This window comes from Perca flavescens, chromosome 5, assembly GCF_004354835.1.
Source record: "Perca flavescens isolate YP-PL-M2 chromosome 5, PFLA_1.0, whole genome shotgun sequence".
NCBI lineage: Eukaryota > Metazoa > Chordata > Actinopteri > Perciformes > Percidae > Perca > Perca flavescens.
Window position 1 is genome coordinate 25,433,979 of NC_041335.1, and position 27,190 is coordinate 25,461,168.

The 27,190-nt window shown below is 40.5% G+C and overlaps 1 protein-coding gene across 1 annotated transcript in view; it reads right to left on the reverse strand.

Annotated features, from left to right (window-relative positions):
* The window catches only part of arl15a (ADP-ribosylation factor-like 15a), a 121,195-nt gene that overhangs the window by 44,353 nt on the left and 49,652 nt on the right, over positions 1–27,190 (reverse strand). Inside the window, exons 2-4 of the mRNA XM_028578301.1 lie at positions 26,887–27,031; positions 24,294–24,353; positions 12,080–12,288 (exon numbers count right to left, since the gene is read on the reverse strand). Coding sequence (XP_028434102.1) covers positions 12,080–12,288; positions 24,294–24,353; positions 26,887–27,031 — 414 coding nt within the window. The remainder of the gene's footprint in view (positions 1–12,079; positions 12,289–24,293; positions 24,354–26,886; positions 27,032–27,190) is intronic.

Here is a 27,190-nt window from a genome sequence, read left to right on the forward strand (position 1 = left end):
AACAGCTCATACAAGGTTTGCATGGACTTGTGCATGTGCACACACGTGTATCCACACACGTAGCAGGCTCATTACACCCCTGTATCTCCACTCAAGTGGAAAAACACCCCCGTCACTTTCCCCACAGCATCCTCACTCTCTAGATGGTTCCCAGTCAACATCCACCCCTGTCACCCTTCCTCAGAAAAATCCTTGAGGAGGTCAACCGAGAGATTAAGACCCTTCAAATGGGGTCATGGAGATCAATGATCAAACAGAGGGCCAGGCCCAGCCCCCATGCCCCCACTCCACCCACTTTATTTCAGGAAGCCTGATAATAGAGACAAAAAAGCCTGGCTAACTACTTCCATTTCACCATGACTCATCCAACCTCTTAATCTCTGGCGGTGGCCTCACCTTTAGCTGTCACTGACAGATCAGAACATCTCCATGAATTGGGTGTGAATTCCAGAAATGCGAGAGTAAACACAAGTGTTCACAAAATTACCAATGACATTGGTGAAAGGATAGGGTCCAACAATAGACTAAAAAAAACATCTGCAGAATCCAATACTTATATTTTTATGCCATGTTATCACAACGTATGCTCTTTGAAATTACTAGACGTAAAATTAGACAAGCATAGACACAATAGCGAAATAAAAAAAACAGTCATGTAGAAGTACAACCCTTCACACAATGGGTCCATTAATTATAGGACCTGGCAAAAACATGCAATCACACTTGTCAACCAGTGATCTATTTAATCTCCCCTGCTGTGCAAGTGATCCCTGATTTTTATTGTGTGTATCCAGAAGGGGCACACATGCATTGGTCAATGAGACCCCTTGAATGGAAAAAAAACACTTTTGTTGGTTGTGGGTTTTCCATCATTGCGTGAGCCACATTCCAGTGGACCACAGGAGAACAGAAACTGGCTGCGGAGAAAAACTCCACTCAGCTGTGGGGTTGGTGAGGGTGTTCTCTCCAGAAAACAAGCCTTCCAATGAGTTATAGGTTTTCTCATGCTACAGTTTGTCAACATTTTTAGAGGCAAAAGCTAGCATACTTTTAGTGGGAGTTTAAAAGTGAGGAAAGAGAAAGGAGGACATGAAAATATTTTTAAAAAAATGACAAAAGGGTTGAAAGACTTTGCATTAAGCTATGTATACTCTGCGAAAACAAGGCACAGCAGTACCATTTGTTACGTGCAACTCTTACAGTTTATAGCCAGTATTTCACCACAATGTTCTGAAAGGAGTTGTGTTTCAGGTTTAGGTTTAAAAAAAATAAAAAAAATATAGAGAAGCTGGGGGTTTGAAACTTCTTGTCTTTAGTGTTAAGAACAGGAAAATAAATATCCTCTTAATTTCCTATGCAATATTAAGGATCTAAAACAAGCAATTAAGACCCAACGAACTTTATAATATGACCTTTAAAATGCTACAGATTTCTATTTTAAAGCTGGAATTCCCTCTAGCTGCTTTGATTTAAATACAAATGATTAAAAAAATGTTAATAACACTGTAAGTGCAGAGTAAAGACACAGAGGAAAATGAAGGATATGCACCACAGTGCAGAATAAGTATAAATTAGAAAGAACCATGCAATAAAAAATTAATGTGAACATGTAAATGAAGGGTTAAATCCAAGGCAACAAGCCAACAGTGACTTCATCTATGCAGTCCACTCCTCAGATGGCATTTCAGGATATGTGTAATGCTTTCTTTCACTGTCTATCACCCCTTCTCAGTGTGTTTGCGTCCCTCTGACACATTTAGATATACACAGTATGTAAGTGTTACAACATAGAATTCATAGAGACGTTTAAGTGAAAGTAAACAGCCAACACCTATGCTCCGTTAGCATAATCCAAAACTCATTGAGACATTCAATTATATCGAGTTAGAACTGAGATAAAGTAATCCAGGTGACATGTTTAATGAAAATAATCCATGTGTAAGTAAGAAATTGAATGCATAATGATAATTTACAGTTTCACACTTGTGATGAGGAGAGTTTGTAGGAAAGCGCTGTGGTTTACAGTAGAACTCAACCTCTAACAGGCTTGTGCTTTGACCTACTGTAAAACGAAAAGGCTTGTTTAAGCAGATCTTGACAACAAGTGAGATGTTCTCGGTAGGGGTGCGTGATACTATCGACTCAATATCGTTATCGCGATATCACGTTGCGCAATATTTTTTTAATTTGTGGAGCGCTGCGTCCCGTCAGTTGGCTGTGTGGCTTAGTTGTGTTTGATTTAGAGCCCGCTTGAAACGCTATAATGATCATTTCATTGGCCAGTTACCGTGCCACTTGCATATGTTAGCGCACGGGTCCACTACGTGACAAACCCTATGGAGCGTACCACGTGTGTGCGTGCACATTTCGACAGAGTGACAGTGTAAGTGAAGAAATAGATAGAGACAACAAAACGGAACGAATCCGAAAAGCAAAAGAAAAGTTGTGTTCTGTTCTCTTTATTTATTTATTTTATACTGTACAACCAGTAAAACCTGTCCTGTAGACATGGTCCTTATTTATTTATTCATGTTGTACCAGTCCAATATGACTGTCAGCTGAAATAAGCCTTGTGTTGTAAAAAAAATTGTTTAATTTGTTATGAATCTATTTTGATGCATTTTCCCACTTTTGTAATTTAACATATGTTTAAAAATATCGAAATTAATATCTATATCGCAGTATTCATAATCGATATATCGCAATATCACATTTTGTCAATATTGTGCAAACCCTAGTTCTCAGCATGGCTTGTGATTGTGTCAACAGCAGCCGAGACAATATTCCTTTTGTGAGGAACATTATTCTTTCTAGTATCAGCTGAAGGCAGAAAACATGGCACAAATGAAACAATGTCTGCGTCAATGTGCCCGCGTGTGTCTGAGTGTATGTGCGTGTGTGTGTCTGGCTGTCTGTCTCTGTCAAAACATGGCAAACTGATGATTAATGATTGTTTGCTTGCTGGCTGGTGAGGAGGTGAAAATCTGTCACCGTCTCCATTCTGCCTCTTTGTACAGTCTTCTTCATTTTCCGGAAATTGAGACGAGATCTAGAACAATGTTTAAAAACACAACTTAACAATTAACACCAACCTTCTGTGACTCACTTGATTCTTTTTGCTGGTGCGGCACCGAAAAAGCCCGATAGTGTATGACGCATTTGAGTGGCTGCTTGTTCTGTGCGGTGTTACTTTGTCACAATGCATAAGCAACATCAGATTTAGCTTTGGTACACTGGAAACACATGTGCTTCAATTCATACCAGGCACTGTTTTCCTCATAATGAACTAAAGCATAACAGTACTGGGGCTGGATTGACTTGAGTTTGAGAGTGTGTGTGTGTGTGTGTGTGTGTGTGTGTGTGTGTGTGTGTGTGTGTGTGTGTGTGTGTGTGTGTGTGTGTGTGAGAGAGAGACAGAGAGAGAGAGAGAATGCATGTGTGCATTCGTGTGGAAGTGAGGGATTGAGAGTGTGAAAGAAGAAGAGAAAGACTATGAGGGGGTGCTTTTCCTGTTCAGTTATTTGGGGACTGCAGTGTTTCAGTGCTTCTACCTTCAACCTTGGAGGGGAGCCGTCATCATGGTTCTAAAGGTTAGATATTGCAGCCTCCCCCTTATCCTCGTTTTACCATATTATTTCGTTATCTCCATCTTTTATGTATTCTCTCCCTGTTTTTACACAAGTTCAACCCCGTTCTCCCCCTTAACCCCCTCTCTGTGATTCGCTCCTGGGCTCCATTGTTGTTGCACTCTTATGCAGTGTATCGTCAGTTAACTTCTGTATTCCATCTCTTCCTGAGATAACACAAACTCCAACAGAGCCAAAAAAGACCTCTACCTCTGTCTACAGCATTTTCTAAATCAAGAGCCCCTCATGGACGCAGTCCATTAGGTCCATCCATCCAAACAGACCTGCTTTGTTGAGGTGTTATATCAACAGGGTAACCTCCACTCCACTCCTCCCCAGCTTCCTTGGGCCCCCCAACGGCAGGAGATTGATGTCAACAAGGAATTTTGTCCCACATTTCCTTCTGCCTACTCCAGACCCACCCTGCCCCTGAAAAACACTTGCACCAGCACAGAGGGCCCCAGTGAGGCCGCTGAGCTGTACTACCCCACCGCCACCTTCTCTCACCCCTCGCTCTAGCAGTGCCAGAAACACCCTAAGTCACTAACGTGACACCGTAAACAAGGAGTGCCCCAGAAAACACTAGCAAATGCAAGTATGTGTGTTTGTTAAGGAAATGAGCCACCTTGTTCTGTCAACAGTGTTTGCTGTGAGAAGAAACAACACGGAGATGTCATTTGTGTACAGTGTCATCACCAGAAGAGCTGCCAACAGACTTTAGTGCAACTACATTTGGGCTTGTTTCATGGGTAGCGTCAAACTTTCACAAGAAACAAGAACCTGCAATGCAGCTGCTGTCTTTTGAGGTTTGCATAGTTCAAATGGAGACAGTCAGGGGTCTGCAGCGGGACGTTTACAAAATCCAATAGATGTTTGAATAAAAAATACATAATTTCATTCATCTGTGGGCCTAATCTAATTTTGCTCACGTACAGACCAGTAACAGACATACTTGCTTTCTCTACAGACTTCTATCCATGGCTGTAACATTATACACCACATCATAATTTCCCAAGGCAATGTGTGCTTCGGTATTTAAAAACAGCATCCTTTTAAATTTCATATCGGATGTTTAACAAAATTTGCCAGAGAAAGCTTCAAAGAATGTCACTGGCAACTGAGGCTTGAAGTTTCCGAAATTACAAAAACTAGTGCAGTGCCCGTTGAAAATGTGCCTGTTTGGAATGGGCGATTGCTTGGCCTGTGGTACTGCTGCTTGTAGAATTCTTCAAAACCAAATTGTAGCCCAAAATTACTTACAGAACGACCCCAAACCACTTTATGTGCAACTCCAATGTATAGCCTACTACTGACTTACAGTGTAGGCTACGTCTACATCAGAGGAAGACAGTACTACTGTATTTACCTGACAGGGACGCTGCAGATTCAGAATGTAATCACAAAATGTCACAATGACAATGTGGAGTAATCAGACATTAGCGTCATGGACTCATGGCAGTGCACTACCCACCCGGCCCGTTATGAGAGCTAATCAGCAAATATCTGCTTTAATCAACCACCAGAACCGGACCGTGTGTGTGTGTGTATGTGTGCGCATGCAGAGAGAGAGAGAGAGAGAGAGAGAGAGAGAGAGAGAGAGAGAGAGAGAGAGAGAGAGAGAGAGAGAGAGATCTTGTGTCGTATGATTGTTAACGATATGAACATTTCAGCAGGGGTGTTCATTTCCACACATACATCTCCGAGATTACGTTATGTTCTGACAGCTCACAGCAATTTAATACAATAGCAGGAAAAGAGTCCCCCCCCTCCTAAATTCGGGAATTGTCGTTTGATTATTCAAAGTCAAAGAAGTGCAACTTTGCAAATTTTTTAATTTATTTTTTAAGATTACTTTTTGGGACCGGAAAGGGGGAGAGAGATGGGGGAATGACACGCAGCAAAAGACTCGGGTCGGACTCGAACCCGCGCCGCTGCAGGACACAGCCAGCATGGGGCGAATGCTATTACTGGGTGAGCTAGAGGCCGCCCCAACTTTGCACATGTTTGTGGGTCTGAGGTGTACGTCACATTTAAACTGCCAAAACTCCGCTGCTCTGTCTCTGGTCCTCAGGGTGAGAGGGGGAGTGGCCAGCGGCTAGAGCGGTAAAAGCCAATCTGTGCTTCTTTTACCTATATATTTAACGATATCTTTTGCATTTCTAATCCAAACAACGTCAAACTTCGCACTGCACTTACTCGTGCCCGTAGGAAGACACCTGTCAAGTTTGAAATCCATCGGACTAACTGTTTGAGAGATATGTGCATAAAACACACACAATATATAGATAGATATGAAAACAATTAACAAAGTTAAAATGTGCCTCAGAATATTCCAGTTTAGAAAAAAATTTATCTCCTAACTGCATTAGCCACTTTGTTAAGTAGATTAAGCCCGAAACAACAAAGCTTCAATTTTCCTTCTTTTTTTTTTTTTTTACATTTTTTACAATCATCAGAATGGAATATACATGTACATGTATTTTCCATTCTGATGATTGTCTATTTTAATTAACTTTCTAAACCTCAGAAAGCTATGTATCCGTGTTTTCAGATCACTGTTATGTTGTATATACAACCTAATTGACATAAAACTCTTCTTTTTTTTTTTTTTTTTTTTTTTAAAATAGCACTGCAGTTTATCATCCCACATGACCCCGACTCAACACTGATCCAGAATGTACTCAAATACCATTATGTTTTTGTTGGCAACCAGCTTAGAAGTTTGCATGTAAAAAGTCAATTACTCTTTTGGGTGAAAGTTTATTTTTGACTTGTTGGCAGGGATCCTTCGGAGTTGCAATTAGATGGGTACAATATATCAGCACGTAAAATATTAAACATATGTTTACTTGTCACATTTAGTTTAGTTCAATCTCCGCTCACCTGAATAAATCCAATTTTGTCCCCATATGCATCAACAACGCTAAGAAGTTGATGACAGTTCTAAATGTCAGGGCGTCCCTATGAAACAGTAGTCCACGTGGAAGATACTTGAGTCAGGGGATAGAAGGGGAACACTGTGGCAAGACCTGCAGCATTATATCCATACATCACATATGGTATATACAAAACCTTACACATGACTTCTTGTTTTAATTCAGAGTGACCTGTCTAATAAACATTTAGACATGCTTAAATCGTTTAAACATTTCAAAGGGATTACTAAGGATGTAACCAGACTGAGTTTTCCGGAGCAAATTGTTATGGTGGATCAAAGGTTATGACTCTAGTTGAAAAGGTTATTTTAAAACTGTTATGGATTACAGTATTCTTAAACATTATTACAACCTTTACACATTACCTGCATTTCGCTAATATTTAAACATTTACTTTCAGATGACTTTGACGTTGTATCTGCAGAATATTAAAGCCAAGAACATACAAAAAATACAAATGCGATTGTTTCCATTTTGCAATGTAATATTGTTAGAAGCATTGGTAACTCTTTACTTGAAGGTATTTACATAAGAGTGACATGACACGGTCATGGACACATGTCATGTCACAGTCATGACATATTAACCCTAACCATAACTTGTCATAACAAAAACTGAATGACTCTTACTAAAAGCGTTATGTCATAAAGGTTTATGACTTGTTCATAATGTTTATGACACGTTCATGACAGTGTCATGTCACTCTTATGTAGATTCCTTCAAGTAACGTGTAACCAAAGTATTGTATACCACTTGAATTTATTACAGTTCAAGCTTATCATGGTTAAGAAATATTCACCTTATCTCAAAAGTACAGTATTTGTACACTCTGTTATTTGTCACTGGCCTAACCTGGTGATGACATAATGAGTGTCAAGCTTCTATGAAGCAAAAGTTTTAGTGAAGTAGCTCCACTGGCCAAAACATCTCAAAGCAATGTGCACTGACCCTTAACACTGACCTTAAAAGCTAATGGAAATGCTAATAAATAATGAAAAGATACATATCATACTGGGTATATATGGTGTCTTATAGGAGACCTTTTAAGAATACATGCGCGTGTGAGATTATTTGGGTCCTGATGAATAAGACAAGGCTGTATGACTGATGTAGCCACTTTTACTGGTATTGATGTGGGAACTTGGACAAGCTGACAATGTCCTAGCAATAGATGGAATTAACTCTCTTAAGCTATTTTCCTACAAAACAGGTTTCTGGTAATAGAAAAACAGCACTTACTGTATGCTTCATTGTACATTTTAAACTTTGTAATGTAGACACATAACCCCCTAACCCTTCAAACAAAGCAGCTATGCAACACATTAATCAGAGGTTATTCACAGTGCAAGCACACATACCCTAAACCCATAACCTAAATAAATGAGTGTTACCGAATGTGATAAGTGTTTTGAGAAGTGCAGTTGGACACACAGTACATAATACGACACTTTCTAGGGTTCACTCTGAGGTCTTGCTGTGATGCTTCCAACAATCCTGAGGATGATAACATCTTGGAAATAGAAGGTGGCATATCTTTAATTTTGCTTTTATCCTCAGCTGAGAAGACACACTGCACTTACACTGGACCACAAAAGCCCAGTGCTAAGAGTGGTTTGCCACTTGTTTCTGACATGTCCTGTACCTTGGTACTTTTAGTGTAACTTTCATTTAATATTAAGCAACTCGGCTCTACGGTAGAGCATTTTGACAACCTTTATAAATAAGTAAGGTGAACACATAAGTATTCCCAAACTACCTGAAAACACACCATACACAAGTTAGAGGACTAAGAAACAATGTACCTTACCAGTTAGCACAACTAGACCCTCGCAACTGTGTAACAGATTACAATTACGAGCAAATCTTAATTTACAATTAGGAAGAAAATATACATTTTAGTAATGAGGATCGTGTGGGTATGTGATGGCTGCTAATAGCTGATAGAGGTTGTTACTGTTGCAACAGAGTCATATGCTTAGAAAACATATACAGCATGATACATTAATAGAATAAAGCTAGTATTGCCATTTTGGGGATTTTTGCATGAGAGTAATATGTAACAAAAGCTTAGAAATGTTAATTTTCTCCCTGCTTTGGAAAAAATATTCACAGGGTGCTATATGGGGCAACTGGCACAGAGATTTCAATATGACATCACAGCACTCTATGGAAACACACAAAGCCATTTTGAGCAAAACAGAGTCATCATATGTGGCTTTAAGCACCATGCATGAACTGTTAATACTGTAAGTTAGTTAGTTTGATCTGTAAGGGTCAATCTCTGATTTTATTTGCATCATCATGCTGTATACATAATGTTTTATCACAGGACGTATAGCTTATTTCATTTTTAATATATGTTTCCCAAAGTCCCATAACGGAGGTGAAAGCGAAACGATAGCATGGGGAGAACTGAAAATAAACTCCAGGAAGAGACCCCTGCAGATGTTGAGCAAATGTTTGGCTAACACATAGAGGGTTTTCCCGTCTTGCATTCTCAAGTGGTTCAGTGGGCTTACTATTTCTACTATTTTTCTATTTTATTTTTAACAGCATAACACACGATATTAACTGAAGCCAGACTGTCATTAAGTAAAACAAGCAAGGGTTATAACTGCGTTCGTGAGCTTAACTTACAGAATAGAAGCAAAGAAGCAAGGTTTAAGAGAAGAGGTGGAGTCAATGATTTCTTTTATAGTTGGTCTAACATTTTGTTTCATCTTAGCAGAGGTTACTCATGAGTCACTGAACACTAAGCTCCTTCAGTGACACAGCCATGAGTCAGATGATAATGTGCACACAGGCATGGTAACACTCATCATTTTAAACACACAAATGTATCAAAGAATATATACACACTTAACATGCTAAATTCTGCCAAAATCTTTTTGTACCTACAACTGAGGTGCAGTTCAACCAGTGCAGCACCCTGTACAAATATATTATTATACCGTCTGTTGAATTAATTACATATGTCTGTCACCAATGACGGCTGATTTTAAAGCCTTAAGATTTCAAATCACCAGCTTATCATAAATGGACTAAATAGGATGTATGAATGTGGACGTTACCCTGTTTTGTAGAGGAAATTGATAGTAACTCTATTCCAATTAAAAATAAGAAATTGCTACAGTCGGCATGTATAAATATATTCTTTTATGTTTAATGTAAGATGCATGTGCGATAAAAAGAGTGTGATGCTACAGACACATAAATACAAAATAGCAACAAGGATAACACATAATTTACCCCACACCCAATTATGTTTAGCTGATAGAAGTAGACATAGTATGAAAACAACTGTCTCAGTACTGACGTCAGCATCCTCTGCCATCGTGATAAACTCACTTTATGTAAGTCATCCATTATAAACTGAAATGACCCCCCCTACAGCATGCAAAAAAGGCCTTTAGGCGACATAAGCCAGTCTCACGTGTCATCAGTGTTTGCAAACCGTTCAGAAAAGTCAATACTTCCAGAGACTGATCGAATATGGCAGAGGACACATCACGCTATGCCCAGTGTGCAAGTTTGGGCAGCTCACCGACTGGATTAATAGGCTATGTTATGAGGTCCAACATAGAGACCAGTGTTGTCGGGCTTAAAGCAAGTGGTTGCCATTTAAAATATCAATAAAATTAGTGGGTTTTTGTGACTATAGAGGCTTGTGCTCAGGTAAACTAAGTTAAACCGAGTCAGGTGGTGTCATAGGTTGTCCACAAATGCATCGGGTCACAACAGAATCTGGAACAGAACTATTTTCCCACTGCAGAAGAGCAGCAACACCGGTGGTCTTTTTTATCCTTCAGAAACCTTAAATATCGGCCTCCGCAGATGATGCAAGCTTGTGTATACGTCTGTGTGTGTGTGTGTGTGTGTGTGTGTGTGTGCAGTAAAGAGAGAGAGAGAGAGAGAGAGAGAGAGAGAGAGAGAGAGAGAAAGAGAGAACCATAGTTATGCTGCTATTCCTGACTCCACAAGCAGTGATTAATTCTGTCCTGTGGGGAGGTGGTGACATGACCTACTACTCCATGACTACTAATGACATTTCTACTATATTCTTACTATTACATATTGTTTGTTGGTGGAGTGGCAAACTGCTATTTGAGACAAAAAGGAAAAAATGACTGGAACAAAAGATGTGTAATCATGGGGTACTGTGTTAGAAGTACATTGCTCCCTACTCAGTCAACATACAGAGATGATTAGAAGAGAAAAACCTGCCTAACACAATATGGAGTCTGCAGCCCTAAAGACAACTCGGTCAAAGAATATGGATGAAACTGGAGTGAGTATTTAACTTTTGAGTGCTGATGTTTTCTAAAATAATCCAGAGCCTTACATGCTTATTGTCAAATGACATGAGCTGACTTACTGAAACTATAGCGATGCTAGTCATAATTCACATCTCTAGTTTTGAAGACTAAATAACAAATGTTGACCTGCCAAACAGCAAATAACAGCAGAATCTAATACTTCACTAAGGGGTAAACATATAGGGGAACACAAAATTGTGGGAATCGGTGCTCCAGAGTTCCAAAGCTGTTTCATGGACCATTTACTGGCAAGGATAAAAAAAGTAAAATCTTGGAAGCACATGCCCTGAATGTTCTCTATTGCTCTCTCTATTGAACTATTGGCACAGCGCTGTGAAAAAGTCAATTTACTGTCAGCTGTTATCAGAGGACGCAGGTGAGGAAGACAAGAAATAAAAACAGAAACTCTCAAAACGGGGACGTTTTGGGTGGGGGGGGCATACTAGCTCTGGCTCCTTCCACCACAGACAGGTGATATTTCACATCTCAAGAATCACTTATCATAGCTATGGGTCAGTACGCAGTGGCCTCCACCTTGGTCCGCCACCCACTTGGCAATGCACTAGACTCCAACACCTAACGTTGTGACCCACATGGCATTAGCCCCATGTTATTTGTTGGGACTGAGCCTTACCAGGCCCAATTGGTACAGGCCAGCCACAAGGGACTTGCCTGCAAACTCCTGTTCAAGGCCTGGCTGCAGGAGGAGGCCTTGGTTTCCCTATTCCGGATGAGGTTTCTCTTTTCCCAAAACACCAATTTATAGAGATCTTTTGATCCCTCTAGTTTGGCCCCTCACAGGGGACCAATTTGCCTTGAGAGACCCAACCTGGGGTGACGTATCCAACAACACCGCTCCCAAGTTCATAAGGGCATGCACAACCCCCTACGCCACCACCACTAGAAAGTGGTAAAGTCGGTTCTTAAATTATGGGACTGACAAAATTATGATGCACAATGTAGTTAGAGCTCAGCTCTAAAACCACCCACTTTAACTCTTTAACAATCATAGCAGATCCATTGTGCCATCCATCTGTATGTGCATACTTATTTACTGGTGTCAAATGTGTAAAATTAACAAATGCAAAACTGCCTTTTCCGATTGAGACAGACATGTAATGTTTTATGAAAAAGTGAATTGCAGTTAGAGATGCATGAGATGGAATTAATTAACAACAGCACTGTAAACCAGCTAGATTACCTGGTTTGGCGTCCTTGCAGCAGGCTTGTCCTGGTGGTTGGCGAGGATGAGAAAAGGCAGGGTGCAGAGCTGCGGGTGCTGCAGGGCCGAGTGGAGCTCGTTACGTGCTGCTTCAAGGTCCTCATCCGACGAGGCGCTGTCCAATACGAAGACTACACCCTGTGACCCCTGGTAGTAACGACTCCAATATTTCTTAATATTGTCGGCTCCTGTAGACAGATGTGATGCAACCTTCTGTGAGTTGCCATTGTCATAACTGACGTTACTGTCGTCATGTGAAAACCTCCTAATAACAGAAATGCCAACAACAACTAGTCAATAAGTCTCTCTCTCTCTCGATCTCTCTCTCTCAGGTTCTAAATAAACTTACTTTGCTCCAATACAAAAACATTTCTATTAAATAAATAATATTGTTTGCAATCAATCTGAATTCAGAACAAACTATTAAACATTTGGAAGTATTTAAATCCATTCTGGAACATTATAAACCTACACAGAACAAAGCACATCAAGACACTGCATTAGAAAAAACAGAATCAACCAATGTTATTTCATTATGGCAATTGAACCTTGGTCTAATTTATGTGTTGAAAATGATGTATCATAACATCTTGAAGTGGACAGTAGTTTTTTAGTAACCAAGAACACCAAGATATACTGTATATTTATGTTGAATGGTATTCAATCACTTGAGGGGAAATTATGAAATGAAACATGGATTTCAAAAAGTCAAACATCCGCAGTATCATTGTTAGGACACCGGAGTGGATCTCCAAAGTCCTTAAAGTAACTACCTAGATATGGTTTCTTTTTTGTGTGCTAGTTTGGAGCAAGAAAGTCCGATCACAATGGTTTAGTTCACAGCAACTTTGTTAGTGTGAGTAGTTTGAGGAAGAGACCTACTTGCTCACAAAATGAGTCGGCCTTTGAGGCCCTTTAGCTACCACCCCCCTCTGCTTTCACTACCAGCCCGTCCTTTCGCTTACTGACAGTAGGCAATGCTTTTGAAGAGGAAATACATTTTCATAAGATCTGAAAAATTCCTGTGCATTTTCTTCAATGTAATGTAAGGGCAGTTGCCCAAATCCCACCTGCTTCATAGGATTGGTTAACCCAAACCTCATAACCATTTCCCACCTGAAGCAAAACATTGCCATGTGCTTGTGATTAGTTAAGCTTAGTTGAGTTAGTTCACTGCCAAGGACATTTCCTAAGAGGCTAATTTCAGGGCAATAAAGTCCCTTTACATTCTGCAATCATGCCCCTGTCAAAAAAAACAACAACACTCTTACAGTAAATACAATTTCTTTTCAATCCAAAACTCTAAAAAAGGAATCAGTTATCAGAATCCAATTCATTGCCAAAGCAAGTTTTTACTTGCAATGAATGTGCCTTGGTGTACTTGCTACGTGCAATTAACATATTAAAAAAAGGGAATAAACAACAGGTGCTGCATCACAAACTATGGCTTAAACATGGCTGCAAACACCTACAGTACTCTGGATCTGGAAATACTTACCCTTTTAGAAGAACATATCCAACCTTTCTTACTTTATCCATAGTCCATGGGGGCAAATAAGGTTCTTAGTGAGGTGAATGACTGCCACAAGACAGCTTCTGCTGTCGCCCTCTCTTCATTGATGCTGACAACCTCACTCAACACCACAAACCATGATATGCTAGTCACTTCCTCCATGTAACCCATGCTCCTTTAGCATTGGGGCATCTTGCTTCTCTGTGACTATTGGAATCCATTGCAACTGACTAAACACAAGTTCACCACAGCTGCTGATTTCCTTTAATTAGGAAACTACAAACTTCACGCCAACAGGAGGGAAGTTTCTTTAACTAAAAAAAAGATAGATGGAAAGTGGAGAGTGAAAACAGAGGATATATATTTATATATAATCAAAGTGTAAAAACCGTTTATATATAACGGTTACACTTTACTTGAAAGTATCTACATAAGAGTGACATGACACGGTCATGAACGTGTCATAAACATTATAAACAAGTCAAACATTTATGACATAACGCTTCTGTCATTCAGTGTCATTCGGTTTTTGACAAGTTAGGGTTCATGACAGTGTCATGTCACTCTTATGTAGATACCGTCATGTAAAGTGTTACCATAAAAATGGCTTTTAAACATTGATTACACTTCATTAACTCAGTTGAATGCTGTTCTTTTCACAACATGTTTTCCATTAAACCCTTCAACATTTTTGTTCTAATCTACACGCTTACCAAACTTGTCAGCACCGCACAACTACAAAGGGTCCGATCACATTGCATACGCAAGTACATGCATTTGCATTTACAAGGTTGTTCTTTCTCTGATTAAAATGATCCTCCTCTGTTTAGTGAGGTTACTTCCTTTGCAATCTTGTGAACTGTTGTTTTGTTATTGTTGCTCATAGTAAGGTAGTTGCCAAGAAGTGACGAACTGTGGGGCTGGCAAATGTTTAAACATCACGAAGTGCTCTCAGTGACATTTACCTCCCTTCTCTCATTTTCTCCTTCCCTCCCTTCTCTCTTTCCTCCCCCACTCTATCTACTCACACCTCTCACTGGAGTGGAAAGCTATCAGACAAAGTGGCACTTGAGAGATTGACTAGGAAGTTTCTGTCCTATTTGCCTGGAAATGGTGGAATGTCCGTCAAATCTCATTGGATCTCGTTGGCAACTTCTGCCACCTATTGGCCTGACAGGAGGATTTCCAAACATGACATCATGATTCTTGGGGGATACTGGCAGCCCTACTACATATCATTAATCAAATGAGTGCAGTAAGACCTCATTCCTGTGCTCTGTTTGTCTGCCTTCCGCTTTACTTCCCTGCTCTTTAACACCTTTCCTTATATATATATATATATATATATATATATATAGCGCTTGCAATTAAATTAATTTAAAAAGCACATGTTTTATATGTTTAGATTTCAATGATAAGTAATTAGCCAAAAGGTCAACAAGTGCAGCACAAGAAGTAAAAATAGCATGTCAATGAAAGTCATGTCTCTTACTGACCCTGTCGAGTACAGATTCATCAGTTGGCAGACGTATTGCCTCATTCATTCACTATATGGATTTTGACTGTATGAATGAAATAATGAATGGCTGTAGCCAAATCAATTACCTAACTAATTAAGTTTGGGAAATAACTAGAAACAAATAATCAGAAAAATATGAATTAACTCCTTGTAATCAACTCATAAAAAAAGTATCACACAGTACAGTCCAATCTTCAGGCATGTTTGGCAGGATGCATACTAAGGAAGAAGCCACAACTGGATACTTTCAAGGTTTACAATAAAATATTTTTCTTGTGTTCCCTGAACTTCTTGTGTCCAATTCTAACTGAAGTTACAACTTCCATTTCCCAGAATAGCCATCAACATCCTTCTCCCTTGACTGAACTTGATACATTTAGCTGTTGGTTTAATGTGTAGGTGCAGAGAGCAACAAAGCAAGCTATGCAAATGTGTTTTAGTACGACTCAAACACTGCAGACCATACATTTTGTAGCTGTAACATGTTTTATGACCTCTACATAAGAAATTGTATTAATTATTGCTACAATTTCAACATTTCTGACAATATTACACAGCGGGGAAAAACGAAGATATGATGTCAGTCTGTGACATCATAGTAACCCTCTCTAGGATCAAATGGACAGAAATCTGATCTGAGGAAATCACGCACCTCGTCCAGCCCACCCACCCACCCACCCACCCACCTATTCATCCCTCCCTCCCTCCCTCCCTCAACACCCTCCCTCCCTCAACACCAAGCAAGACTTTTTCAACCCGCTGTAGCAGACAAGCTGAAACAAGGGGTGCAATTACTTATTCAATGTACTGAATACAACTTATGTATGTTTAACATGTATGCATGGTTTGTGGTCTGGGACACATGAATCTTAACGATTGTAGATGCGCTATGCTTCATAGAGATTTGATGAATCATTGCGTATGCACAGCCAACTGCTACATGCCACTGTAATGTGAGATGCTTACCAGGGCTCGTTACTGACGCAGCCCACTTTCCCTGTCCATAAAACATTTCTTAGGATTCTTTTTCTGTTGTGTTGTCAGACGGTAAACTTTCACATAGCGTTGTGCTTTTCAATTCATGTTAACTAAAAGCTGTAGTTTTTGGGGCTAAAACGATTAGCCGATTAATCGACTGACAGATATTTAATCAGCAACTACTTTGATAATCGATTCATTATTCAAGTCATTTTTCAATCAAAACTTACAAATATTACTTAAATCCAGCTTTTAACTTGACGTTCAATTTTGTTGAGGGATTGAGGGGTTTCGGGTTCAGGGACAAAAAGCAAAGCTCAAAACGTGAAAATTCAGAGAATGGTAAATGTTAAAGATTTTCTGGAAGTCATGATGACGTCTACTGACTACACAAACACAAGTGGCAACTGTTTTTGTCATCAGGTTACTTTTTTATTCACCAAAGTGTGACTATGAATGAAAAAACTAAAACTTTGAGGCAACTGCCAGTAAAACATCAGCAAGCAATTACCCCACAAAAATTAAAAACAGTCTTCTGCATTCAGATTTTCTTTCAATTGTGTTTACGGACAATTGTTTCTGAACTCATCGGCAAATTCAAACAGCTCGGGATGGTCTACATATCAAAAATGAGTCAACAGTTGGAACCTCCTACCCTATATTTCTATTGGGTCTAAATTAGGCTACTGTTAAGGCTTGTTTGGTTTGTTGTTGGGTATCGATGCATGTATGGTTTCAGATTCACAGTCAGCTTGAACAACACTTTCTCACACATTTCTGCCTCCCGTCGTTCATGCTTTTTGACTGCTTTTACCTTGAACAAAATGCAAACATGTTGCTAATCAGGTCTTTTTTCACTTTTGAAAGTTGAAACACTGAAAGCAACCCTCTTTGAAGTATCCCTAACGAAAAACAGACCGTGTTTTTTGTCTGAACAAAACAGTTACAATACGGTGATGGGAGGGAGTGCTGGGACTAGTGAGGGAGGCCTCTAGTAATAAAGTTTGCTTACTTCATTGAGGAATGAGCTGTGGCTGGAGCTGGAGTGAGGTGGAAAACACTTCAGCTGTTGATACACCCATCAACCTGCAGTCTCAGCAGTGTCTGTTTTTAAGTAAACCGTTCCTGTGTGAGGCCTAGTCTGAAACACACATCAGTTCCTCTCATTTATGCACATAATTGACAACTCTGGTTTACAGAAATGTGGCACCTCTTAATATTTGAGATCAATAAATTGTGTTACTGTGTAAATAATTTGGCTTTCGCTCTTTGACACTCTGGACCCCCTCTTTTCCATTGGCTGAGGCATTTTCATCATGTGCCACTGGGCCTGACGCAGTCATTTGTGGTTTTAGACAGGTAATGTGAATGGTTGAAAGTAGTAAATTAATCAACACAACCTTTCTATTTATAATCTATTTTACCCAATCCACATATAGAGCCCTCTCTTGCACCCAGCGCAATTGCCTTTGTACACCGACGCATGTATCATTCCTATTTTGCACCCGACGCACAGCGGACTTTTCCCTCCACAGACGCACGTCGGTAAATTAGGGAATGTATTTGCGCTCCCGGGGGCGGTTCAGCGAAAACAGGAGGCGTGTTCCGGCGCAAACGTTATTGGTGCTATTTTGCAGTTTCAGAAAACAATTCCACCACTGACCAGGAAAAACCTGGTCTTAAGTCAGTGGCACAAGTCTAAAGTCAGTAGCGCGTTATTCAGATGCTATTTTAGGGGCGCATGCTTGGCCAAAATGTAGCGTGTGCACAATGCGAATAGGCTACACTTCTCTCATCTAAACGGACGCAGCAATTCCCATTTTTGCAAACCATACATAATTACAAGGAAAAATATTACTGAAAATGCGCTTCAGGTGTTTGGATCGGTCAGAAGGCACTTTACAGTACGGTCCTCAAAAAGTCCCAGCATTCCTTGTGGCTTGTTGTGATTTACACAACATTTCCATGAATCATGGATGTGTTGATGACATAAATGAGGAAATATTAGAGGACTTAAGGAGACGTGATGTTGAACTACGGCGGGATCTGGTCCGGGAGTAATGCGCTATGTGCTCCTGATGGAGCGGGTGGACGGAGATGGTGTGGGGGGAAGAGGAAGGGGCACAACAGGAGCAGGTGGTACTTTTGGAGCCTCCATGGCTGCAGCAATCCTCTTCAGACTTGAGGAGATGCGCCCGAGAGGCCGCAGCAACATCGGCACCCGGCCAAGACAGGCATTTATTACTTTGCCGCATCCCGGACAGCTCCACTGGCGTGCACCAGGTGAATCCGCCGTTATAATAGCAATCCGCCATGGAACAAGCGCGCCTGCTCTTAAAGGGAATGTGAGCTGACGCTCTGATTGGTTTATTGCACGTTACGCCCAAAACCACACCTAGCTACTTGAGACCAACCCATTTTAGATTTGCGTCGGGCGCAAGACTCATTTATCCCGCCGGTATAATAGCAACAGCGCCCGAGATCCGCCCACAAAGCCACTTGCGTTTTGCGTTTCATACTTGCGTTTCAGATCGCTAAAATAGGGCCCATAGGCTGTTGGGTCCATATAATAATATGAAGTGTACATGTATATATGCCCCCTTGTCATTACCCACTTCACCTAGCACTTTGCAACTGCATTGTTAAAATATAATACTTTGTTCTTGAATGTAAATTTTAACTTAAAAAGTGGGGCCCTTTCAGTATCTGTGATGCACCATTCACCTACTACCAACAACAAACCCAACATCAAATAGGGTCATATGTTGGAATGAGGCCTCAAACAGAGATCAGTTACACGTCTGTCCTCAGAACTCCAAAACCAGAACAGTCTGCAACAGCCAGCATCTGCTTTTAACCCAGATGACAGTCTACAAATTATTTCCCTTTTGGTCAAGTCTTTTCCAATGCAAAGGAAAGGCTTCCCTGTTGGGCAAAGTAACACACACTGTGGTCCTATTTGATAGTAATAAGAACCACATTGGGTTTGCGATGACTACAGTGTAGTGGTTTTGCTCTGAGACGTGCTCACATACTTCCCTTGCCTGTTGGTGGTCATACACAACTGCTAAATGTTCTGTGATGTTCTTGCATCTTGCTCGTCTTACCTAATGTTCTCTTTACGCGTCCATGATGGACTAATAATGGATGTAACGGTACGACTTACCAAGAACTGCAGTGTTCAAAGTTGAAATTTACACACATCTATCACATTTATGCACAATGCATGCATACGTCACATGTTCATCAATTGTCTCATATGCACACACACTCATCTACAAATAAAAGCACATAAACCTTTAAATCGTTGCATAGAAACAAACACCTTTTCCTGTTCATTTTCGGATTTCCATTATACTGGAAGCCTGGTGACAAATACGGTTTAAACAAAAACACAGCATGTGCAAATACCTACCACTCTACTTCAAATTGAAAGCCTCAACAGCAACGAGTGGTGATTATTAGGACCACTTCTTCATCAGCTGCCATTGCGTGGCATGAATGCACACTGTGAAATGGCCCGTCTAGACTTGACGTCATGTCACTGTCCAGACGTATACACACTCATTCGCACACTCCTACACACACTTAATAGATTCTTCCCTGTGTCCCCGGAGGTGCCCTTCCTACCTAATCCCCATACCTAGCACCAGCTGGGTAGCAAATGCCTGCCAGACTAAAGATCCCCAAATGCAAAATGCTTAATGTCGAATAACTGAAAAGACTTTATTACACTTTATTCAGATGAGTACAAATAGCTCTCGTTTTACAATGTTGCTGCTGATTAAATAAATAGCATATCCATCTCTTCATGATGAAAATGCACAATTCTATTTGGGTATTTGATTTCTGATTACATTTTCTGATTACCTCTAAGTAAGTAAGTAACACAAGGTGCCATACAGGTGATATTTCATCGCTGTGCCAGTCTTATATTATGAGATATGAGACTGACACAGCGATATACTGTATATAAGTGGCTTTGATAGAGCATAAGACTTATGTTTCTCTACTACCCACTACCATATTTGTAAACCAGGGTTGATTTATTCTAAGTGCAATAGTGATGTGTGAATGTTTTTCTTTTTTCAGAGCATTTGAACGGACGGCTCTGACAGAGGACATACTCTGTAGTGAGAGAGCACACGGCTTGTCTTTTAGAGTGCACATGTCTGATTTTTACAAATAGTCTGCTGTCCAGCTGTGGAAAGTTATTTATTTCACCTTAAGCTGGACTTTTGGTTTAATTATTTTGTTCTTTTATCCTTGTATTGCTGAGAGATTTGCATTGCGTGCTTTCCCTGTTGGAAATGAAACGAACACATGGTAACCCAGTTAGAAAACCAAGTTTCTTAAGATAAAATGTTACTGTATTAACCGGGTTTTCCTTAATCCTTTACACCAATTAAGGGAACTTGGTTTCTTCGCTTACATTAAATCTAAGAAATCAGGGCACTGCGGAAAGCTGACAATAATTACTGTAGGTTATTTACAAGCATTTAAACACACTGAAATGATAAGACAGACAAGCTCTGTGTGAAAATAAGCGAGGCAGTGTGCTTTACCACGGCCAGACAATGTGTTCAAATCAATAAGCAAGGAGTGCTTGACAGGAGAGAAAATTCGAAGTCGAAAAGAGAGAGAGAGAGATCGCAAATAATAGCACAATACAGAAGCAATGGTAAAGAGAAGAGGGGATGGGAGAAAACAGAAACCAGAGGTGAAGATGAGTAAGAGAACAAATGAAAATAAGGCAGCAGGCACCTCAATGACAAATGCATGAGTGAGACAAACGCACAGTATAGCCTGGTCTGAATCATTACCGGCACCATACATCAGGGTTGCCTGCACATAAGCTGCTTTGTGCTTCTGGTTTAAAGGACAGCTTGTGCTTATGACAATCTGGCCCACTGCACTCCAGGCAGGGAGAGTTAAAAATGCATTACCAGGCTTAGCAACTATACAAGTCACAGTCAACAACACTTACATGGGTTCAAAACCTGCAACATTTTAATAACAGAGAGGCGACCTGGCTCCTACGACAACTCCAGGTGCCATGATGTTAGGATCACTCTCTGCTCTTTGCTGTATGCAATATTTCTCGGCATACCAAAGGTGTTGACCTTAACGCTTGCTTGATTCCCATGTGCCCTCGTACTGTTCAACTTAAACCACTTTCGTCTCCCAGATGAAATGGGTTGAGCAATAATCAGGCTTGTCCTGCCAAGCAAACAGCAGGGAAAATAACTGCATATAAAAAGTGTGGAGGCTTGGGCTTATGTGAGAAAGGATTTCAGGTGTTTTAACTGCTATAAGTGCTCTCCCAAAAGAAGCAAATACTGGCCAATGGTTAACCTATAAGCGTTTGTGCCTTAAATGGTGTTTCCGATCCCCGGCACTTAAGGTCACTTGCATGAGCAAGACTTGTTTTACATTTCTTACTGTGAGGGAAGAATACCTTGTTGACATTCAATGGGCTTTCCAGTGGGAGACGAAGGAAATACAGTACATGGGAAGTGCTTCACTTCTTCACGCTTCTGCCCTTGCCTTAGTCAAGGCTGAGTGAAGAGAACAAGCCACAAAGGTATTGTGTAAAAAAAAGTTGTTTGGACTCAGTAATACTGATGTCTGTAATACTGATGTCTGTACGTCACATCTTGTATCATTTTTCTGCATTATTGATGCAGTGCAAAATAACATAGAACTAAACCAGGCATGCTTGCTTGTTTTAAGACCACAGGGAAACCGGAGAAAAAAAGAATTCTGACAGAAATGGGAAGAGTTACGTAACTTACAAATGGTGCGGAAAAGGGGCTGCTTTAATCAGAAAATGGTCTAAAAGGCTCATTATGAAAACGGACCGGTGGAACATTATATGCAAGAGCACCAACTCTCCCGACTCCACATTTACGTCATTAACATTTGGAACAAGAAGAGTACGCCTTCATTCAGCCAAACAAAAAGGGTTGCATATCAACATTTCACCTTCGACAGAAACCTAAATCCGATACTCGCCACATAAAAAGTAGTCAGTAGAAAACATCATGTGCTTGTTTTTACAAAATTCTTGTGTATTCACAAGAAAAGGAGCAGGGGAGCAATGGTCTAAGCAGGGGGGCAAAGAGAAAAAGAGAAGAGATGTCATCACCCGTTGCTGTGGTGGCAGCCGATACTAAGTTATCTAAATCAAACGTGTGATCCGTGGGACCAGTGTTTTTCCAACCACAATAATCTCCCACCAGACTGGCTTTGAACCAATCCAGAAAAACCTCTTTTGAAAACCCCCCAATGCGCTCTGTCCAAATTTGGTAGCGCTCTCGTTGGTGGTCCCCCCGGTGCCTCTTTGTGTGTGCTAGTGTCTGAGCGTGTATGTTTTTCCATCTTTTCAGGAGGCTATGATGGGTGAGCCTTCAAAACATGCACTGCACCTGTCATGTCTATAGTACACAGAAAACAACATCAATTATTTTAACTCTCAACAAAACAATATGTTTTCACTAAGTTGCTTGAAGGAGAAGGGAGAACACTGATTTATCCCCTTTTTTACGACTCCCTTTAAGGACTGGAAGCCTCCCATTGCATTTGCTGTGTTTACGTATCTCCACTTCAAGATCTCTCATCTGTGCTTATTAAACGGCTTCATAGAGTGCTGTACATTTCCAGGAATAACAGGGTGCAGATTGTACAGCCACTTCAACAAACACTGACAGGTCTGACGTCTGTACACAAATGTCAGTCTGTGACTGAAAGGTGTGATGCTACTCGAGGTCAAAACAAACACGCGTTTCCATCCTTGGTGTACACATGTGTGCAAACAGTTGATGTTGAGAGATGGATGATATCAGCACAACACAATTAATGGTGTTAATCAGAATTTGCGTTTGTGTAATATAGAGTTCTGATTTGTGTGACTGCAAGGCAGATGCTTTTGTTAACAGAGGTTCAAAACACCCCACATACTGGCAGACAGAAAACAGTGTGACGATATTGTAGAAACAATGATGAAATAAATGGTATCAAAACATACTATAATGAATTCACACATCACGTTTGCTACTTTACCAAAAGAAGGGCTTAAAGTGTAATGAGTGCAGAAATAAAATAATAAAATTGCTGAAATGAGGTCAATGATTAATCTTAATTATTTATTTCATTATGCAAAATGAAATAAATGCCTTTATTTATCAGAATACATTAAAGGAACACGCCGACTTATTGGGAATTTAGCTTATTCACCGTAACCCCCAGAGTTAGACAAGTCCATACATACCCTTCTCATCTCCGTACGTGCTGTAATGCTGCTCCAGCGACATCAGGCCAGCACAGAACATGCAGGTGAATGGTTCCAGTAATCCTACTGCTCCGAATAAGTGACAAAATAACGCCAACATGTTCCTATTTACATGTTGTGATTTATAGAGTCACATCGTGTACAAAAAACAACGTAACTTGAGACACAGCCGTCTTCTAACAGTAAACAAACCGGGAACTATATTCTCAGGCGGAAGAATATAGTACTTGGGCGGAGTGATATGCTCGCAGCAAGCCTGTCTGAGAATATAGTTCCCGGTTTGTTTGCTGTTAGAAGATGGCTGTGTCTCATGTTACGTTGTTTTTGTACACGCCAGACTCTACAAATCACAACATGTAAATAGGAACATGTTGGCGTTATTTTGTCACTTTTGTCACAATTCGGAGCAGTAGGCTAGTTGGAACCAGTTACCTGCAGGATCTGTGCTGGGCTAAGCTAATGCTGGAGCTGTCAGACAGCGTTACAGCACGCACGGAGATGAGAAGGGTATGTATCGACTTGTCTTACTCTGGGGGTTACGGTAAATAAGCTTAATTCCCAATAAGTCGGCGTGTTCCTTTAAGCTGGAAAGAAACAGAAAGTTAATATTCTCTACTTGTAATACATAAGTCATAAATATTCTATTGTAGATTTAAAAAGGTGGCTGTTTTGTCGCATTGTGTTTTTGAATGCAGCTTTAGTTAGTTTGTTAATGTGGGGCTGCCGCCAACGAGCCTGCTAACGTCTGGGTTGGACCACAAGAAAATGTCTTCGCTAGGTCACTATTTCACCTAACACAGATTTACTCACAGACTCCCGCTGAGGTTCAAGTGACAAAGGGAAATTGTCAAATTCAATTCTTACAGGCTGAGGCTGGGCATGTGTTTCTTACCTCCAAGTTCTTTCACATTCAAGACAGCATTTGGAAATGGCACCGCTTTGATGCTGAAACCTGAGGGGAGAAAAATTAAAATCCATCATAGTAATGACACAAAGTGCATGTGTGTGTGTGTGTGTGTGTGGGGGGGGCACATGTCAGCAGTGATGAGACTCAACTTTTAGGAATGTTGGCTGGATTGCTTTATAATAGTGAGAAAATTAAATGAAAACTGACTTTAAAAAAAAAAAAAAAATTCCACTTTATTATTTAGTTTCCCCCAGGATATTGGTGTACCTTTTCCAAACCACCAGCTGGTGAACACACAGAGGACTGACAACATATTTGTGTACAAAAATGAAGGACTGTAACACTTTGTGTGGTCCGGGTTAGCAAAACAGAAAAACAAGAAAAGCTAAACAGAAAAGTGTTTTGTTCTAAGTTGGAGTTAGAGGATAGAGCTCATGTCTAAAGTGCTACCACGGTTTGTTTCTGTGGTTGCATACGGTGGGAAATTTAAAGAAACCCACTGGAGGAGGAGATTTAATGTTGCTCAAATTACGCTAAATTGTCTTGGTGGGAATTCATTTCCTGGAAACATTCACAAACAGGAGGAGAGATGGGACAGACAACCAATTATGATTTCCTCTGAACATCTAAATGAACTGCTAAATGTGGTTTTAAGCACATTACGACAGTGCAAAATCATGAAGTAAGAAGTGTGTGGGGGGGCGGGGGACCACAGGGGACTCCTACCTCATTGTTCATCATGATCTTCTCTCTGTAGATTTTGGCAGATGCAGACAGTGCTGACAGCTAAATCTCATTTCAGAGAAGTGCACTAAAATAATTCTCCGCTATGGTTCGGTAAATAATCGACATATTTTATCTATTACGGCCAACTCAGGACCAGACACAGACAGGTGTTCACTCCTTTGAATCAACCCCTGCCACAGAAACATACACACTAATGGTTGTAGGCAGAACATTTGGGAATTACTTTATACTTAGCTTCTACTGGTGAAAGTGCACAATGACTAAATCTAAAATGGGACTTCTGCAACAGCTCAAAGCTGACTGCTGACAAAGCCAGGGGAGGAAAATGGAACGTCAGTGTCCTTGAGGGATTGCATTGCGTATATGGAAAGCAGAGCATTGACTACCAGGAGAATGATGTACTAACCCTAAAGCCTCCTCTTCTGGACATACTTAATACCAGCCTCCCACTTGACTAGAAGAAAGAAGCGGAGTATTGGCTGGTGAGATACAGCAGAACGTTTCTGGCATGAGCGCTGGGGCTTTGGAAGACATACTGAAGACATGCTTCCCCCTATTGGAGAGCTCTAATACCTGGGTAGTATTACCTATCTGTGATTATAATACAGAGGACAACATGTTCTTGAAACGTGAAAGCACTACAGAAGCTTGGAAAGCTTTCAAGAACACATGTGAGGGAAAGAAGATGGGTATATCTGTGGAGAGTCCACGCTTCTATTTAAAGCTCCATTGTGTCATTGTTTGAGTTGATTCTTAGCAAAAAAACCTTTGTTCTTTCACAAATATGTGCTCATTCATGTGTAATTACTTCCACCAACTAATCAAAGTATTCTCGTAAGCGTAGAATCTGAAATTCAGAATACATACGAGCGAGTCGCTCGAATGACGGCCGACATGTTGCGCCTCCATCTTTAAAATACATTAGCAAAAGAGAGACATACCTCTGCCTTTCACGCTTTTACACTCAGTGGCACCGTGACGAATGCCAGGGAGGGGGAGATTACTCGCAACTCGCGGCAGATCTGAAAGCCTGTTGACGATGGAGGATCACGCCTATTCTCGAGGACATGTAACGGAGTCGCCAAGGAAGTTAAAAATTAAGAATTAAAAATGACAACGCGACAGGCAACAAGACCAAAGTTAATATTGGAGTGGCTTTTCCAAGATGGAAAGAGCTCATAAGGAGCAAGGACTTTAAAAAAGGGACGCCGAAGTTGCCTGCTTTCTTCTGATGAAAAAGGATTGTCTACCTTGTAACATAAACGTAATCATATGTATCGTAATTTCCCTGACAGACAACTCACGTCATGTGCAGCTGTAACACAGACTAGCTACAGCTAGAACATCTGCGTGTAAACAATGGAGATACTAAGAGCTAATTTTGGTTTCATTGACGTGATTGTTCATAATGCTTAGAGAAATATATTAAAAACACAAACCTCCGTTGCTTCTCTCCTACGCTGTAAACATTGCTTTACACTATTAATCTCGTACAATATACAGAATAACGATAGCACTGATAATTTACTAACATTAGCTTGCATATGTTTGGGAACCTGATAGCTGATGTTAGCAATGACACGGTACCAAAATAACGTAAAACTATTATTAAACTGGAAGGAACACCCACGGACGAAGTCGTACTTCTTCGAATAACACGGCCACCGTAGGAGTTAAAACGTGCTCGGAATGGGAGGGGCTAGAAAGTAATATTCAGTTGGTTGTCATATACAATTTCACCGCTAGATGGGAGAAATTCTTTCACAATGTAGCTGTAAGTACACACATTTTTACTCTCTTTCCTACAGATCCATATGTAACGTGCACGTACCTGTTGTAGGAACGATGCCGTCGCTGCCCTCACTACAGAGGCGTGAGAGCAGGCTGGTCTTTCCAGCACCTGTCAGGCCAATGCACACCACATCATACTCAGTTCTTGGCGGCGGGGGTCCTTTACAGCACAGTGCCCGGAAACACTAAAAACAAAACAAACAAAAGAATAAATTAATGGGAAAACAGACCAAACACACCTTGTGCAAATGATTAGGATTCCTCCTATGGAATAATAACAAGTTCCTAAAATAAACTCTTGCGTCTGTGTGCCGCAGTGCAAGAAGACTAAAGGCTGATTTATG